The 16,420-nt window shown below is 42.1% G+C and overlaps 1 protein-coding gene across 1 annotated transcript in view; it reads right to left on the bottom strand.

Moving 5' to 3' along the window:
* Positions 1-8,848: 8,848 nt before the first annotated feature.
* Positions 8,849-16,420, bottom strand: part of BCL10 (BCL10 immune signaling adaptor) — a 52,296-nt gene continuing 44,724 nt past the window's right edge. The window contains exons 2-3 of the mRNA XM_033916871.1: positions 15,941-16,229; positions 8,849-11,002 (exon numbers count right to left, since the gene is read on the bottom strand). Of these exons, the coding sequence (XP_033772762.1) occupies positions 10,641-11,002; positions 15,941-16,229 (651 nt within the window). The 3' untranslated portion in view covers positions 8,849-10,640. The remainder of the gene's footprint in view (positions 11,003-15,940; positions 16,230-16,420) is intronic.

Here is a 16,420-nt window from a genome sequence, read left to right as displayed (position 1 = left end):
GCAGGCTTCTCTTCCTTTTGTGTTTCTCTCTTTTTTTTTTCTCTTCTTTTCTCTCTTTTTCTTTGGAGGGGTTGACTTCTTATAGTAGTTCCATGGGCCACAAGAGTACGGGCCTTTGGGTTCCTAGTGACCTCTTGGTCCCTTATTGTTTCACGGGGGGGGGGAGGGGGAGGTGTTGGACGGTGGGGTTGGGGAGCTGAGGGGAGGGGAGGGATTGTTGCTTCTGTTTATTGTTTATTTAAATCCGTTGTATTGTTGGATGCTGGTTTTTTTTATTTTGTTCTGCTCCTTGCTGTCTATTGCTTCGCATTCTCAATAAAAAAAAGATTTGAACATAAAATAACTCTATACAAACAACGGCCTGATCCAGTACAGTCCATCATCAGTAATTGGAGATTTATTTTCAGAAGAATTAAATGGCCAAATGAATGTTCTGTGGAAAAGCTCACATTCACCTAAGTCCCAATGCTTCACTATACATTATTCCTGTAAATCCTTATAGGAAAGCAGATTAATAGTGTATGGGAGCCATATTTAGAGCAACCCATGCATATTCTGCCAAGCAAGTCTGTGTGGTGCAAAAAACTAAAAGACAAAAAACAGATGTATGTATGCGCTCTGGCCCTAGTTTCCCAAAAATTCCAGCACTCAGCCACATGACAAATACAAACAACAACAACAGCAACAAAAATCTTCATTTAAAAGCCCACTTATTAATAAAAGTATTTTCAAGTTATGTTTATTCAAATGGTTTGTGTTAAAAAAATGTTGAACATATAAAAAAGCATTCTACCATATTCATTTTTATATTTAAGTAGATAATACAGTGAGATAAAACAGACCAAAATAGAATCAGATTCATAATTCCTTTAGAGGCTTCAAAATTAATCTTTCAAACAACTGAGGACTAGTAACAATCAATCACTTTAACCCCTTCTTCTACGAAACTGCGATAGCAGTTTTTAGTGCGGTGAACCTCGCTGAATGGCACACGCTGCTCCCGATGCTCAGAGTTCCTATGAAAGTCAGGAGCAGCGCGGGCCACTCAGTGCGGCTCTCTGCACTACACGGATTGTGTAAACCATCCAAAAAAAGGAATCTATGGTAAATACTTCTACACTCATTGGTGATAGCAAATTAAGGCCCTCTTATCAAGCCATGTATGGTTTTTTGGTTTGGTTGGTTTTTTTTTTAATCGCAGGTCGCTAAAAGCTCCGATGCTTATAGGAATTCTATGAACGTTGGAGCTTTTACCGCAGTGGCCGGCGATGAAAAAAAACCCTAATGCAGCTTGATAAAAGGAGCCTAAATTACAGTATGTATTACAGCAAATATTTTCTTTTTTAATCTCTGCATTAGATAATATATGGTCCCAATTTTCTAGAAAATACACACCTGTGAATAATTAATGCCTGACATTCAGCAACCAGTAAAAGTTATGCCCACTCTTTTCTATTAAAGGGTTTAAAAAGTAGAAAGTCAAGTTTATGACATTACCTTTGGCTGATAATAAACAAGCTTCACCATGATGCAAGGATAACTGGAGTGCTTAAAAAAACATTTGCACTTCTATTTCTTTGTGTGTAAAGCATTAGTAAACCTTAGGTACAGTCCTTACCCCAAAAAAGACTATTTCAGGTTCCTGCGGACATGTTATTTACTAAATTACAAAGCACACAAACAGCAATCAGGAGACAGGCAAAACCACTAACCTGAGCCTTCTCTAGAATTTGGCAGGGCACCCTTTCTCAGAGTGCATGCAGAGCTTTTCTTCACCATTCCCTTAAGATAGTTTAAGGAGCTTTTCCACACATCATAATGGCAATTATTTTAAACGTTTAAATTGCAGTTTTGAGACAAATCCAGAACATTTTATAAAAACCATTCTGCTCAGCCCTAAGGAAGTCCTTGATTGGCTCAGATGCCTCAGGCCCCTTCCAAGGGGGGAGGAGCCAGAGGCGCCTGAGCCAATCAGGGCCTTAAGCTCCTCCCTATGCATCACATAATGCACCGGGGAGGGGCCTAAGGTCCAGCCAGACGCGTCGATGGAGTTGGAGGAGCAGGAGGGACTGAGCACCCCTCCTGCTTCCAACATAGAGTAATGGGGGGCCTGGCTGGGCCATGGATGGGGAGGCCTATGGAGCAGGAGGGACTGAGCACCCCTTTTGCTCCCAACTTTTGGTTGCCGGGGGTGGGCCGTGCCGGTCGGGGGGAGAGGACGAGGGCTGTGCCGGTCGTGGGGAGGGAGGGCGCTGGCCATGCCGGTCGGGGGGGGGGGGGGGAGTACCCTATAGGTAAGGGGGTGTCGGTTGGTGGCAGGAGGGATAGTTGGCATCCATCCTGCCATATTTGCACGGGATGGGGGGCATCAGGAATGTGTTGTTTTTGGTGTTTTTGAAGCGCTGGTGGCAGGAGGAAGTTGGCATTCCTCCTGTTTTTCTTGAGTGGGGGGGTGGGGCGCATTTTCTTTGGGGAGGGGTGTGTTTGTGTGTTGGAGGGGGGCACATTTTTTTGACAGGCCTGCCTGTCTTTTATTAATTTTTTTTAATGGGGCAGATATTTTGTGTGTGTAACACAAGCAAAATATCTGTGCCATGGAAAAAAATGAATAAAAAAAGACAGGCAGGCCTGTCAAAAAACCTGCAGACCTGTTAGTAACTCAGTTACCAACAGGTCTGCAGCAGTTGGGTTTGCCAATAGTAAAACCCAATTCAAAATAGCCAAACAATTGTTAGTGAATCAATCGCTTGGCTATTTTGCATGGGGTTTTACTAATTTGCATGGGATGATCGGGATCGGATCGCTACAGGCTTTAGTGAATGGGGTTGGAGGGAAATCTGGTCACAAAGGGCTCGCAAACCGATCGGTACACGATCGATTTGCTTTGTGAATCTAGCCCTATATTGGCTAGGCACACTAATACAGGCACCTAAATTTAGGCAGGCTATATAGAATCTGACAGAAAGTATATAGTCTGTCCAGACAAAAGCCCACTATCATTCACTCAAAGATTACATTCAAGGTCTTTCTTGTAGCCTTACAGAATCTATCATTTAAATTCTACACTATTTCCTCCCACATATCATCTAATAAATGGCAAAGACATTATCACAACTGAGCAGGAGGCTATGCCATAGGTTGATCAAATAGCAAATTACTAAGGTGCTAACTCTTATTTATTTTTTTTTAAAGTAACATCTGCCACATTCAGCTCTTGAGAACTTGCAGTTCAATTTGATGAACTTCTCCAATACTCAAAGGTAGATATATTGTGCTACAATTAACTTGTACAACAGCTTTAGGTTAAATGAAATAGTACAAAAACAGCGGACAGTTTTCATTAAAAAATAACAGGAGACAATCTACTGAAATGGATTGAAGATAATGCATGATGCCTTTGTGAATCTGTGTCTCATAAAACTGGTAACCTATTAATAAAATGAATACTAGCAATGTATCAATAACCTGTTTTATCACTCCTGTACTAGGTACCAGAAGGATCAATTCTTCCGAGATCAAATTGCAGTAGAGCTTATTTCACATTAACTAATTTGCCACTGCAGGTCTGGAAGAGTACTTCAGAAAATGGGGTATAAAGCATCTCGGATAAGCCCAATCGCACATTCTCTAGGTTGAAATTTTTCATATGAGTTTACAGTGCTAACACAGAATATCATAGGTCAATTTCTTTCTATAAATGTTACTAGCAAATGAACAAAGCTATTTTCACAATTAAAAGTTCAAATTTTTCAGTAAATCTGACAATATCATTTCTATGTATATAAAACTTAGTTTAACACAACTTTAGTTAACCTCCTATCTGTCCAAATTTTTCTTCACAACAATGGATCTAGTTAGTCATGTGGGGGGATGACGACAATTAAATGAGTGAGTAAAAGTAGTTGCAGGGGTGTGTGTGGTTAACGAATAGATGCATGGTAGGGGGCCCCTGAATCTGGCACCTTATGATTACAATAGTGCCAGAAATTTGAATTAACTTTACTTCACTTTAACCCAGGAACTAAACTTCCACCAGAGTGGTGCGAAAAGGTTTTGGCCCCTTCTACAAGATTTCCCCTATTATTGTATATATGCCATACTGAATGATTTCTGATTTTAAAATAAAATTTAATATTAGATGTGGAGGGGCATTTTCGATAGGATTTCTAAGTCTGACTTTGGATGTTTTCTCACCCCACTTTTGGTTTTCAAAACCACTAGATGTCCAAAGTTACTTTTTGAAAATGACCTGTTTGGATGTTTTGGCTGTCAGGACATCCAACCTTAGGATGCCTAACTTTTTTGGCCATTTTTGATCACAAAAATGTCCAAGTTCAAAATGTCTAAATCCAGACCATTTGGACGTGGGAGGGGCCAGCACTATAATAGACTGGCCACACAGACAAGCCAATAGAGCAGTGGGGCACCTTAGAGTGCACTGCTGTGAACTTCACAAAAAGTACCAGATGTACATCGCACCATAACCCCCCTTATAAATTCATAATGAGCCCTCCACAACTCCCCCAAAACCCACTATACGCACCTGTCTATCACCCCAATAGCCCTTATGGCTACAGGTGGCACCTATATGGCAGTAGAGTTTTGGTTGCCTCACACTTTCCACCATAAATGTAATGGTTAAAGTAAGATATGTGCTGGGGTCCCCATCTCTTTGGTTCACTACATTGCCCACCAGGTTACTCCAGATACCTGTGTGCAGCTCTGCTAGGCTTTCCCATACCAGGTGCTGCTGTTCTAGAGAGGTATGTACTATTTCATTCAGATCTTTGTGGAGTGGAAGCAGATCAGTGACCACTGGGTGATTCTGTGTGTGGTGGGATTAACATTTATGCACACAAGTGCCAAATATCACCTAAATGCTATTCTGTAAATATATACATCTTACATAGCACATATTTTACAGGTAGGCATATGCATGTGTAGAGCACACAGGTACACATGTAACTTATAATATACTATAAGTTGCATACATATATATGGCATTTAGGTGCTAGCATTGATACCAGTTCTATGGCTGGCATAAATCTCACACCTAACAGCAGCATACATGTCCATATACCCAGTTACGCAATGTGTGCTGTTATAAAATTGCCCTAAAACACCCTCATTCTATAAATGGTGCCCAAAGATAGGCTCACAATTGGGTACACAATTATAGGATAGTTTATACATATAAATGACCCTAATTGGCTGAACTGGCACTTAAATCGACAATATCAATAATTAGACTTAAGTGCTAAAGCACAGCTACTTATCATAACAGGAGTTATCCAGGGACAGCAGGCAGATATTCTGACTGATGGGTGCCTTCACCGACGGAGCCCTGGTACGAACCACTTTAAAAGTGCATCGCCACTTTAAGTCTTTAGAAAGTTCGCGACAGCCCGCACTGTGCATGCGCGAGTGTCCTCCCGTCAGACATAGGCGCACGGTCCTCCGTTAAGATAAGCCAGCTAAGAAGCCAACCAGGGGAGGAGGATGAGTTGCGAGAATATCTGCCTGCTGTCCTTGGATAACACCTGTTATGGTAAGTAACTGTGCTTTATCCCAGGACAAGCAGGCAGCATATTCTCACTGATAAGTGACCTCCAAGCTAACTAGAATGGGATGGTGGGATTGCTGGCCTTTAGGAAAATAAATTTTGTAATACAGATTGGCCGAAGTGCCCAACTCGTCTAGAGAAAGACTCCAGACAATAATGAAAAGTGAAGGTATGGGAGTAGATCTAAGGAAAGCAACAGAAGCTACCATAGCTCTGATTTTGTGAGCTGTGACACAACTCTCCACTGCCAGTCCAGTCTGAGCATAGCAGAACGATATACAAGCAGCCAGCCAGTTGGAAATCATTCTCTTGGAAATAGGATGCCCCAACTTGTTTGGATCAAAATGAGACGAAGAGTTGGGGAGGCTTTGTTCTGTCGATGTAATAGGCCAAAGCATGTTTACAGTCCAAAGTGTGTAATGCCGTTTCTCCTGCGTGAGAATGAGGCTTAGGGAAAAAAATTGGGAGAACAATCGACTGATTGAGATGAAACTCCATGACCACTTTCGGTAGAAACTTTGGATGCGTGCGGAGAACCACTTTATCATGGTGGAAAACTGTGAATGGAGGATCTGCCATCAACGCTTGCAACTCACTGACCCTCCTGGCAGAGGTGAGAGCAATAAGGAAGACAACTTTCCAAGTGAGAAACTTGAGATGAGCTGGGGCCATTGGTTCAAATGGAGGTTTCATCAACCTGGAAAGAACCACATTACGGTCCCAGACTACAGGAGGTTTGAAAGGTGGTTTAACATTGAAAAGTTCTTTCCTGAATCTGGAGACCAGAGGATGAGCAGTGATAGGCTTTACCTCAACTGGTATATGAAAAGCTGTAATAGCGCTGAGATGGACTCTGATAGACGTAGATTTGAGTCCCGAGTCAGACAGATAAAGCAGATAATCCAACACCAAATCCACTGATAAGGAAGTTGAATTGTGATGATAAAGAAGACACCAGGAAGAAAACCTAGTCCACTTTTGTTGATAGCATTGTTGGATAGTTGGTTTCCTGGAGGCTTTGAAAATATGTCAAACAGGCTGGGAAAGATGTATGTCAGATGGAGTCAGCCTGAGAGAAACCAAGCTGTCAGGTGCAATGATTGCAGATTAGGATGTAGAAATGATCCTTGATGCTGAGTAAGCAGAGTAGGAAAAACTGGAAGCGGTATGGACTCCAGGTAGCTGAGCTGAAGTAGAAGGGAGAACCAATGTTGTCTGGGCCACTGAGGAGCAATGAGAATCATGGTGGCCGCCTCTCGTTTGAGTTTGAACAGAGTCTTTAAAATGAGAGGGTTGGAGGGAATGCTTCGAAAACAGGCCCGTCCAATCTTTTTTTTTTTTTAACCGAAGGCAAGGTAAAAGAAAAGAAAGCAAAAGAAACACGAAAAATGACTACAAAATCGCATGAGCGAGTAGGCAAAAATAGTTTCAACGGCTGTTGAAAAATGTCTTCTTAGCTCCGCGGAAACTAAGAAACTGAGGGACCGCATGCCATGTCTGGCGGGAAGGCACTTATGCATGCACAGTGCGGGCTGTCACGAATTTTCTAAAGACTTAAAGTGGCGATGCACTTTTGTTTAAATCATTTTTATTGAATTTTGTACATGGAGTAAAATACAACACTATGCAAGAAATAATCCACTTCTCAACAATACACAAATTCAAAACCATCCCCAAACCCCTCCCAACCCCTGCAACCCCCCTCCCAGCCACCTCCCTGGAAGCAGCAGCAGCAGCAGATAACAAAACAAAGGAAATCTGTAGGAGTATAAGCAAGAGCACAAATTAAAAAATAAATAAATAAATTAGGAGCCCCAAAGTTGTTGTCTAACGTATGAGTGTGGTGCTGAAGGGTGTCCAACATAGTTGAAATAAATGTCCTGCATGAGAGTTCAAATCAGCAATGGCCTTTTGCTCCAGTGATACTTGAGTCAACATGAGGGATCTCCAGTGAGCGATGGTAGGAGGCTGTGGTGAGAGCCATTGCAACAAAATGCTTTTCCAGCCCATCAGTATAGTTTTCCGAAGAAATACTAAACAGCCAGGACGAGCAGGATGAAATCGGACTTGCAGTGTAAATAAAAAATTTGGATGGAGTCGCCAAGAACAGCCCCATAAATGCGCTACATAGGACATGAGGCGCGTCCAAAAACGAGAGATATGGGGACATGACCAAAACATATGGCCAAGACTGGCCTGAGGATGAGCACACTTGGCACAACAATGTCCTGCACAAACACTCATTTTGTAAGCCCTATTTGGCACGCAAAATGCACGCAGGATAAATTTGTAATTCCTTTCTTTCTGCGGTACTTCACTGTAGGGCTTGGTCCTGGGTCCAATCCTATTTAATATCTTCATACTAGACCTGCCTCAGGGACTTCGGAGTAAAATTGCATTATTTGCCGATGATGCTAAATTATGCAACATAGTGGGTGGAGGTACCGTTCCCGACACTATGACCCAGGACATACTTTTACTGGAGCACTGGTCTACTATTTGGCAGCTGAATTTTAATCCCTCCTTTATATCACCCAAAGCTGCCTCGGTTAAGTGTGTCACTGCCGCCACAGGACTAACCGCCATCTTGCCGTCAGCAGGCCGCACACGATCACAATCTTTCCTGGCAGATTTAGTCATCATGGAGACCTGGGACCGGGTAATATACCTGCCATATATTGAGAACCCTTTGAAAAAGCAGCGCTTGCACAGGGAGGCTGAAGTTTGCCAGTGAAAATGTAAAAGATAGCTGGGTTGCCCAGGAGCAAGCAAGGAGCCGTCCTCACTCGCTCATCACATCACGTGACCTCCGTCGATACACTTTTAAAGTGATCTGTACCGGGGCTCTGTCGGTGACGTCACCCATCAGTGAGAATATGCTGCCTGCTTGTCCTGGGATAACTGGCATTAATTAATAGGTTACATGTGCAACAGTTCTAAGCTCCTATTCTATATACAGTGCACCTAATTTCTATAGCATACGGCAAGGGAGGAACATGAGTGGGTTTGGGATGTGCCCAAGCATTTAGGCCTGCTTTTACAGAATACTTGCATTTATGCACCTAAATACCAGTAATTAAATGTAAACATTTACACCAGACACTGGCTCATACCTAAAGTTAGGTACAAAAATGCGGACAACCTATAATAGCAGTTCCACACAGAATTACTGTTATAGAATGTGTAGTGTCTTATATTCTGGTACCTAACCTTTAGGAGACCTTTACTGAATCTACCCCAATCTGTCTATGGAAAATATCAGTTCTACTTAAAAGCATAAGCTTCTGTTCTAAATGGTGATTTTTATTTTTTTGAAGTAACACAATTTTAGGCGACATTCAATTATTCTGGTTTGTGTACAAACTCAAGACTACAAAACTGCATCTTCTTTTTGAAAATAAAACTGCACCAAACTCAAAAAGCTGTCTTACTCTTATGATTTCATAGATTACTTTTCTACTCTAATTTCCATCCACTCAAACCTACAATTTCCTGAAGTAGGGAGCAGTTATACAGAGTATGTGGCATCTTCCATTATTTCCAAAATGAAAGACAGGGAACGTTTTACTGAAATGCATTATAAATTGCATTTAGCACATTTTAACATGGGACATTCCCACATGCTAAGCCCATTTTTAACACTGCCGTAAAACAGGGATTTAGTTACTTACAAAAGCGCGGAAAGTTTTTAGCGCCGGCTGGCATGCTGCATGCTCTGCTCCAACGCTCATTCAGTGTGCTGGCCAGTGCTAGAATCCTATTCTGTGCTTTTGTAAAAAAGGGGGGGGTAAATTTTTGAAGGTGCTCATTTTTCAATTTTTGCATTTTCCATTGCAAATTAACATAGGCGGCAGTAAGTGCTCCCATGTTATCTCTACATTAACAAGTTAGTTCATGCTAATTGGAACACGCTAGTTAGTTAATGCAGACACACCAATTTCCCTCTTGTGGTATGGCCCCTTCCAAAAATGTTTAATTCAGTAGCGCAGAACACTAGCATATTTTCCTATGTGCTAAGCAGATTTTAGGGCATAATGCCCTTTAGTAAAAAAGGACCTAAAATTCTTAGTTAAACAGGCCTGGTGGCTCATGGTGACAGGCACCATTGCCATACAGAAAGCTAATCTGTTTGTTTCCTGAGTTGGCTGGGGCGATGCAGAGGTAATTCTTAGAGCCTCTACCTGGGGTAGAGCATAATATGCAATAGTGAAAAACCTCCTTAGTTAATTATGCATGAAGGCTCAGCACTAGATCATACCGCTGGTTCCAATCAAGCTGGAGCCCCAGAAGAGCAGAGGAAAGTGCTAGGTCAAAACAAAGCAATCCACCACCATAATCAGCAGTCATACAGAGCATGTCAATACAGGAGGCAAAAACAAACAGCTGCTTATAAATTTCCATTCCATCATTCCTCTGTGCGCTCTTTTTATATTTTACAATGTCCACCTCCCTTCACAAAGGGCATAGTAATTAGTAGTCTGGGTTTTGAAAAAATGCGTTAGAATAGAGCTATCAACCTGGATCAATCAGAGTTCTTGGTACATTTTCATGTTGCTTCCTTCACCTATAACAACATTAAAAAGTTTAATACTGCCAAATTGATTTTTAAGAGCTGATCTAAATTATTCCTGTATTGGTTGGTACAGTGCATGGTAAAATGAAGAGAAGAGAGGAAAGAGTAAAAAAGGAGAGAAGGGGAGATGTCGAACAGTATATTCTGGTGTATGTAGTGGAACAGAAAGCAGGTGCCTGTGTTCCTCACATGTAAGAAGGTGAAAATGAGAAGAGACCTCCAACAGTAAAACACAAGACAGGTTTGCCACTAGAGAACACCAACTGCCGAGTTTTGGCACTTTCAGATCTACCAGAAAATACTAACCAAAATCTCCGCTGATCTGTAGCAAAAATCTCAAAGATCCAAAGTTTTCTGATAAACCTAATAGAGGAAAGGCATTGTGAAAATAAAAGCAGGCTAGAAGACTTAGCTAGAAACCAAAGGGGTGGGTAAAAGTTTGGAAGAATGGGTACAGGCATTTAAAAAAAAAAAAATTTTGGCTATCAGAAAAAGCTATTTAAGTCAAAGCGGTGAGAGTGAGCGAGATCTCAAAGGCAGAAATTGGCTTTCGTTGGCACTTGTGCAGTCTTCCTGCAGTTCAGTTTGTAATTCTGCAGGAAGGGGAGGTGCACCAGGGTCTCCAGGCCGTGGAAGGCTGCTTGAGAAGAGAGGATTTTCTAAAGTAGTGCTTATTAGACTGCCTTTTTCCATAATTTGCAGATTCATCGAGTGAAAACAGACTGTGGAAGCTGAAGACAGTAAACTGGATTCGCCTTCAGGATGACAAAGGACAGTGGATGCATATAAATTGCACTCTTTGGAATGCATTTTCGAGAGATCATTTGTTGCTTCATATGGTGGCCCACAGATAGTACAGCTTAAGCCTACAGGAGAAAAAGGAGAAATAATTGAACTATACAACATATTCAACAGATCAGCACTGCAGTACCAATATGTCCTGTAAAAATTTCACTATTAATGGTACCTAAGCACTAGGATAAAGATTCCAACAGCATTCATTAGGTTTTCAGCTTAAATAAGATTCAAATAAAAATCTAAGGAAACAGGGCAAAAATTAATTCAACTTATAGAAAATGAAAACAGCTTCAGGAGATGTTATCTAAAGAATACTAAGTGAAGATTTTTGGGGTATTTCCCTATACTGAACTCTGTTGTGTTATCCTTTAGTCAGCCAGTTTCTGCCAACTTCCACCTGTCATTTCTGAAGATGGGAACCTGAAATGGAGGTGCAAAGACTACTTAGAAAGAAAGTAAATAAGAGTACCACTTAGCCAGAATGGGTTTTCAGGATATTCACAATGAATTTACATCAGATAGGTCTGCATATCAAGTCTCATGTGAAGTCACTGAGGACAATCCTGAAAATCAGACTGGCTAAGGCAGGGGTGTCAAACTCAATCACACTAAGGGGCCAAAATCCAAAACACAGGCAAAGTCACAGGCCAGACTCTGCCCAGAATCTGCCCCAGAATCTTCGCTCCAGACCCAGCCCCCATAATAATACTAATTATAACACAATTTTTTCCATTAATTTCTCATATATATACACACACACACAATATAATCTTATTAACACATAATGGTAATTGTTAACCACAAAATTAAACTACACAAAACACACTGTATGCTTCTCAACTTTCATTCCTACCAGAACATAGATAACCCCTATGCAAATACAGGGCCAAAAACTAAAAGTACTAATATATAAAAATGAAACCCTAAGATTCAAGAGTCTGCATGCAGTACAACCCCAGAGAAAAATAAACAAATGTATTTCTTCCTGATCAGTGCAAAAGTTAGCAGATTAAAACTCTCAAAATTGACACAATTTAATCACTAAATTGAAAATAAAATAATTCCCCCTACCTTTGTCGTCTCCCTCCCTCACTACTGCGGCTGTGCTGAATATTACTGGAGGCAGGAGAGGTACTCATGCTCCCCCACCCCCTGCGCACACTGTACTGCTGGGCCAGACCAGTAGGGAGTTGGAGCTGGAGGAGGAAATCAAGAGGGCAAGCCTATGGTTATAATCAGCGCCCCCCCCCCCCTCTTTCTGCCTCAATTTTCCTCTTGTGGTCTGGCTTCCTTCTCTCTTCAGCAGTAATTTACACCGCCGTGTGGTTTGTCAACTCGCGCATGCCGGCAGAGCACCAGAAATGAATTTAACTGTGTCGGCCCCAGTGACGCATCTTGGCTGGGGCCGGCACAGTTAAATTCATTTCTGGTGTGCTGCCAGCATATGCAAGTTGACAACTACACGGTGGTGTAAATTACTGACTGGCACTTAAATTACTGTAGGGCCGGCACTGGGGTGCGTCGCTGGAGCTGGCAGTTCAATTCATATCTGGTGCGCTGCCAATCACACCGGCGGTGTAAATTACTGGCCGGCAATGGGGTGTGTCGCTGGGGCCGGCCAAACAGAAACCAAGGCAACATCTTGAAGCCCTGTTTACTTCCCCCTGAAGCTGGCCCTGAACCGCGGGCTGCATAAAACAGCCAGGCTGCCCTCTGCTTCCAGACATTTGGCCACTTTGCAGGGATCTTTGAGCTCCTAGTCTGACCTCCATGGACCGAACCTCAACCCCTCAAACCTCTCACAAAAAGGGGAGGATGGGAGATGAAATGCAGCTAGCACCATAAGCACCCTGAAGGAATGCTATTAAGATCTAAACAGCCTGCTCCAGCCCCTGACCAAGTCAAAGGGGCAAGCAAACACCAGGGGAACAAGACCCTGAGCTCCCCTAATCTTCAGCAGGCTGGCTGAAACAAGTCCCTGAAGGTTACACCTGCCAGCTACAGATTTAAAATATGCTTCTCTCCATGCAGGCAGAGTAGACCCTTATCAAAAGGGATCTCTGATTTCACAAAAGAGACCATGACTAGAGTGAAAAACCACAAAATTAAATAAAAAATAAAATGCAAAATAAAAAAAGAAATGAAGCAGATCAGAAAACACCTTTCATGTTCGCCTGCAAAAAGAAAAACTGAAAGGGGCAGCAAACTCCTGGGAAGAGGAGGTTTCAAAAGCTGTGATTGACATCTTTCTACAGTATGCTCGCAAGAATGGACAGAGTATCCTAAGGTTCAGCATAGAATTCCCATTGCATTGGAAATGAAGCTGCAAGGAGGGAAATTTAAAAGCCACATTGGGAAATATTTTTTTTCCACAGAGAGAATGGTAGATGCCTGGAATGCTTTTCTATGGAAAGCGGTAGGTCAGAAACTAACAGAATTCAAAAAGGCATGAGATAAACACAAACTCCCTATTTGGCATGAAGATGAAATAAAAGTATACAGCATTTCTACTCGCACTAAAACTTAAAATAACTTTCACACTTTAAAGAAATAAAAAAACAACAAAAAACCATAGCATAGCATCAGTTACAACCCTAAAGACTACAAAGGGGAGAATAGCCCACACAAAGTCACAGGTACAACCCTGGTCACATTTCTGGGCAAACATAATTAATAATTTGACTCTTTAGATTAAGAGCTTAGAGAGTACCTCAACACAATATAGATTAAAATGATGCCATTTAGTTTAGTGCAGTTAAAATGATGGATGCACCTGCCATCATTTACCATGTTAGGAAGCATTTGTTCCAATATTGGTTAGTTCAGTTTCATGCCATCAAGACAGACTCATAACAACCCTCAGATTCTTGTTGTATGTTTTGTTTTAAATTAAGGCTATACATCAATTAAATTTTTAATTGCACGATTAATCACAATTAAAATTTTTAATTGCGACTAATCGCATGAACCAGATGTAAGAACTGAAATAAATTTAGCATTTATGTACACATAGTGATTTTTATTGATTATAAACATTCAACCAATAACTGATTCCAGTTTCTTCATAATTACTACAGGCATGTGAAAGACAATTCTATAAACATTCAACCAAAAACTGATTCCAGTTTCCTTAATTCCTTCAGACATGTGAAAGGCAATTCTATAAGCTCAAACATACAGACATATGCCAATTAAATGCCAGCACATGGCTTTTATATTCCTAAACCTCTCTCTTCCCTTCCCCCCACATTGGTCCAGCATCTTTCTTTTTCCTTTCCCCCAGTCTGGCATCTTTTTTTCTCTCTACCCTCCCCCTTCCCGTAATCAGACATTTCTCTCCCTCCTTCCATCACCCTTGTCTGGATCTGACATCTCTCCCTTCTTTAAGTCATCTCTCCTTCCCCAGTGTAATATTTCTCCCTCCCTTCATCCTTTCTGCCCCCCGTAGTCCAACATCTCCCTTCCCTTCCTCCTTTCTGGCCCCTCTTAGTTCAACATCTCTCCCTTGCTCCTTTCTGGCCCCCGCCTACTTCAATATCCCCCCTCCCTTGCTCCTTTCTGGCCCCCGCCTAGTTCAACATTTCTCCCTCCTTTCCCTCCACCAATCCAACATTTCTTTCTCTGTCTCCTATATGCTTCCTCTCCTCTGGTCCTCATTCTCTCCCAACCAATCTCTATCCCTATTCCTCAATTAGTCCAACTTTTCACTTTGCCCTCTCCCCTCTGACATTTCTCCTTCCCTCCTTTTTGCCCTCGCCATTCAACATCTCTCCCTCTCTCTCCATGAGTCCAACACTTTCAGCTTCCTACACACCTTTTCTCTCTCGTTGCCCCATTCCCTTTAGTGTGACATCCCTCCTTCCCTAAGTCCATCTCTCACAACCCCACTCACAACTAACATGCTCTCTCCCCATGTACCATTTCTACTTCCTCTTCACACCTATGTCCATTTCTCCCTCTCTCACCACTCTCGTCCCTCTTGCAACAATTCTCCTTCCTTCCCTCCTCCCCAACCCCACTCACAACATGCACTCTTCCTAGGCACTATCTCTCCCGTTCCTCCACCCCATGTCCCATTTCTCCCTCTCTCATCACTTTTATCCTTCCCTCAACACTTTCCTTCCTTTCCTCCCTCTCAACCCCAGCCTCATTCACAACATGCTCCCACTTGCTTCAGTGGGTTAGTGGCAGCGATTCCTACACGCTGCCTGCCACTAACCCAGAAGCCTCTACTCTGTCGCGTCCTGCCCAGGTAGAAACAGGAAGTTCTGAGAGAGACCGGACATGGCAGAGGAGATGCTGCCGGGTTAGTGACAGGCAGCATGTAGGAATTGCTGCCGCTAGCCCACTGAAGCAACAGAGTAGTGCAGAAGAAACAGGGACCACGTCACCAAGACAACAGTGGCTCCACCAGGGGACTGAGGAGGAAGGAGAATGGGAGACCAATGCAGCGCTGTCAACCTCCCACCCCCACCAGCATTTCATGTACTACATGTTGAGAACCTCTGGTTTAGACAAGTGGTACAAGCGGATTAACTCTCTGTAGGGGATGCAGCGGTGGCACTGGCAGCTCTATGAGAGGGGACGACAACAGCGGCTATGAAGCAGACAGAGGTAGTAGTGGCAGCTGGAAGAGCCAGAATCCAGCAGTACAAATGACTTGTAAAAGGAAATCCGACTGATACTACTTCAATGTTCCTCCGACATCTTCAGCATGGTATCATTTCCAGTAGAGACAGACTGAAAGTGGTAAGAGAGGAAGTATGGCCGTGACTGGGAGAGGCTCTCAAAAGGCAGGGTGAACCGCATTAAATTTTTTCTCGGCTGTTAAAGAATTAATGCATTAATCGTGCTATTAATATGTTAATTGTTCAGTCCTAAATAGAAACAGGGAGAACATGGCATGCTTGCTTCATAAATTTCATGTACAAGTTCTTACGATATGAGATGTACAATTGTAAACAGATTGAGATGTACAATTGTAAACAGTACAGAAATCTTATTACCTTTAAAAAGTTCAAGCCTTTCGTTTTTTATTCTCTGCACTTCATCAGTTATCTTTTCTATTAAGAAATTCTGTGTCTTTTCTTTTCTAATTGATTCAACCAAGGCATCCAGTCCTTTGGGATTTTGCACTATGTAGTCAAACAATGCTCCAGCCTTTTTCTTGCTAGTTGTTTGACAAGAAATCTCTTCTGCATCTTCCCTGGTAAGTATCTTTTTTGAACGTAGATAATCAAAATGTCTCTCGGCTATTATTCTCTCAGAAAGGTACGGCCTCAGTTTTTCTACTGCCTAAAATGGGGAGGATAAAAAATGAACACACATTAAATACAGATCTTAACTTTTTTCTCAGTTAAAAAAAAAAAAAGAGGAACTCACTCGGGCTCTTCTCTGTTCTACTACTATTCAAGGGAGAATTGCTTCCTCCTCTGATGTCAGACCCTATACAAGCACCTGTGAGTACTCTTAAAAGAGATGAAGAA

Source organism: Geotrypetes seraphini, chromosome 12, assembly GCF_902459505.1.
Source record: "Geotrypetes seraphini chromosome 12, aGeoSer1.1, whole genome shotgun sequence".
NCBI classification, from domain to species: Eukaryota; Metazoa; Chordata; class Amphibia; order Gymnophiona; family Dermophiidae; genus Geotrypetes; species Geotrypetes seraphini.
The sequence above is the reverse complement of the archived record's forward strand: the minus strand, read 5'-3'. Positions and strand labels throughout refer to the sequence as shown.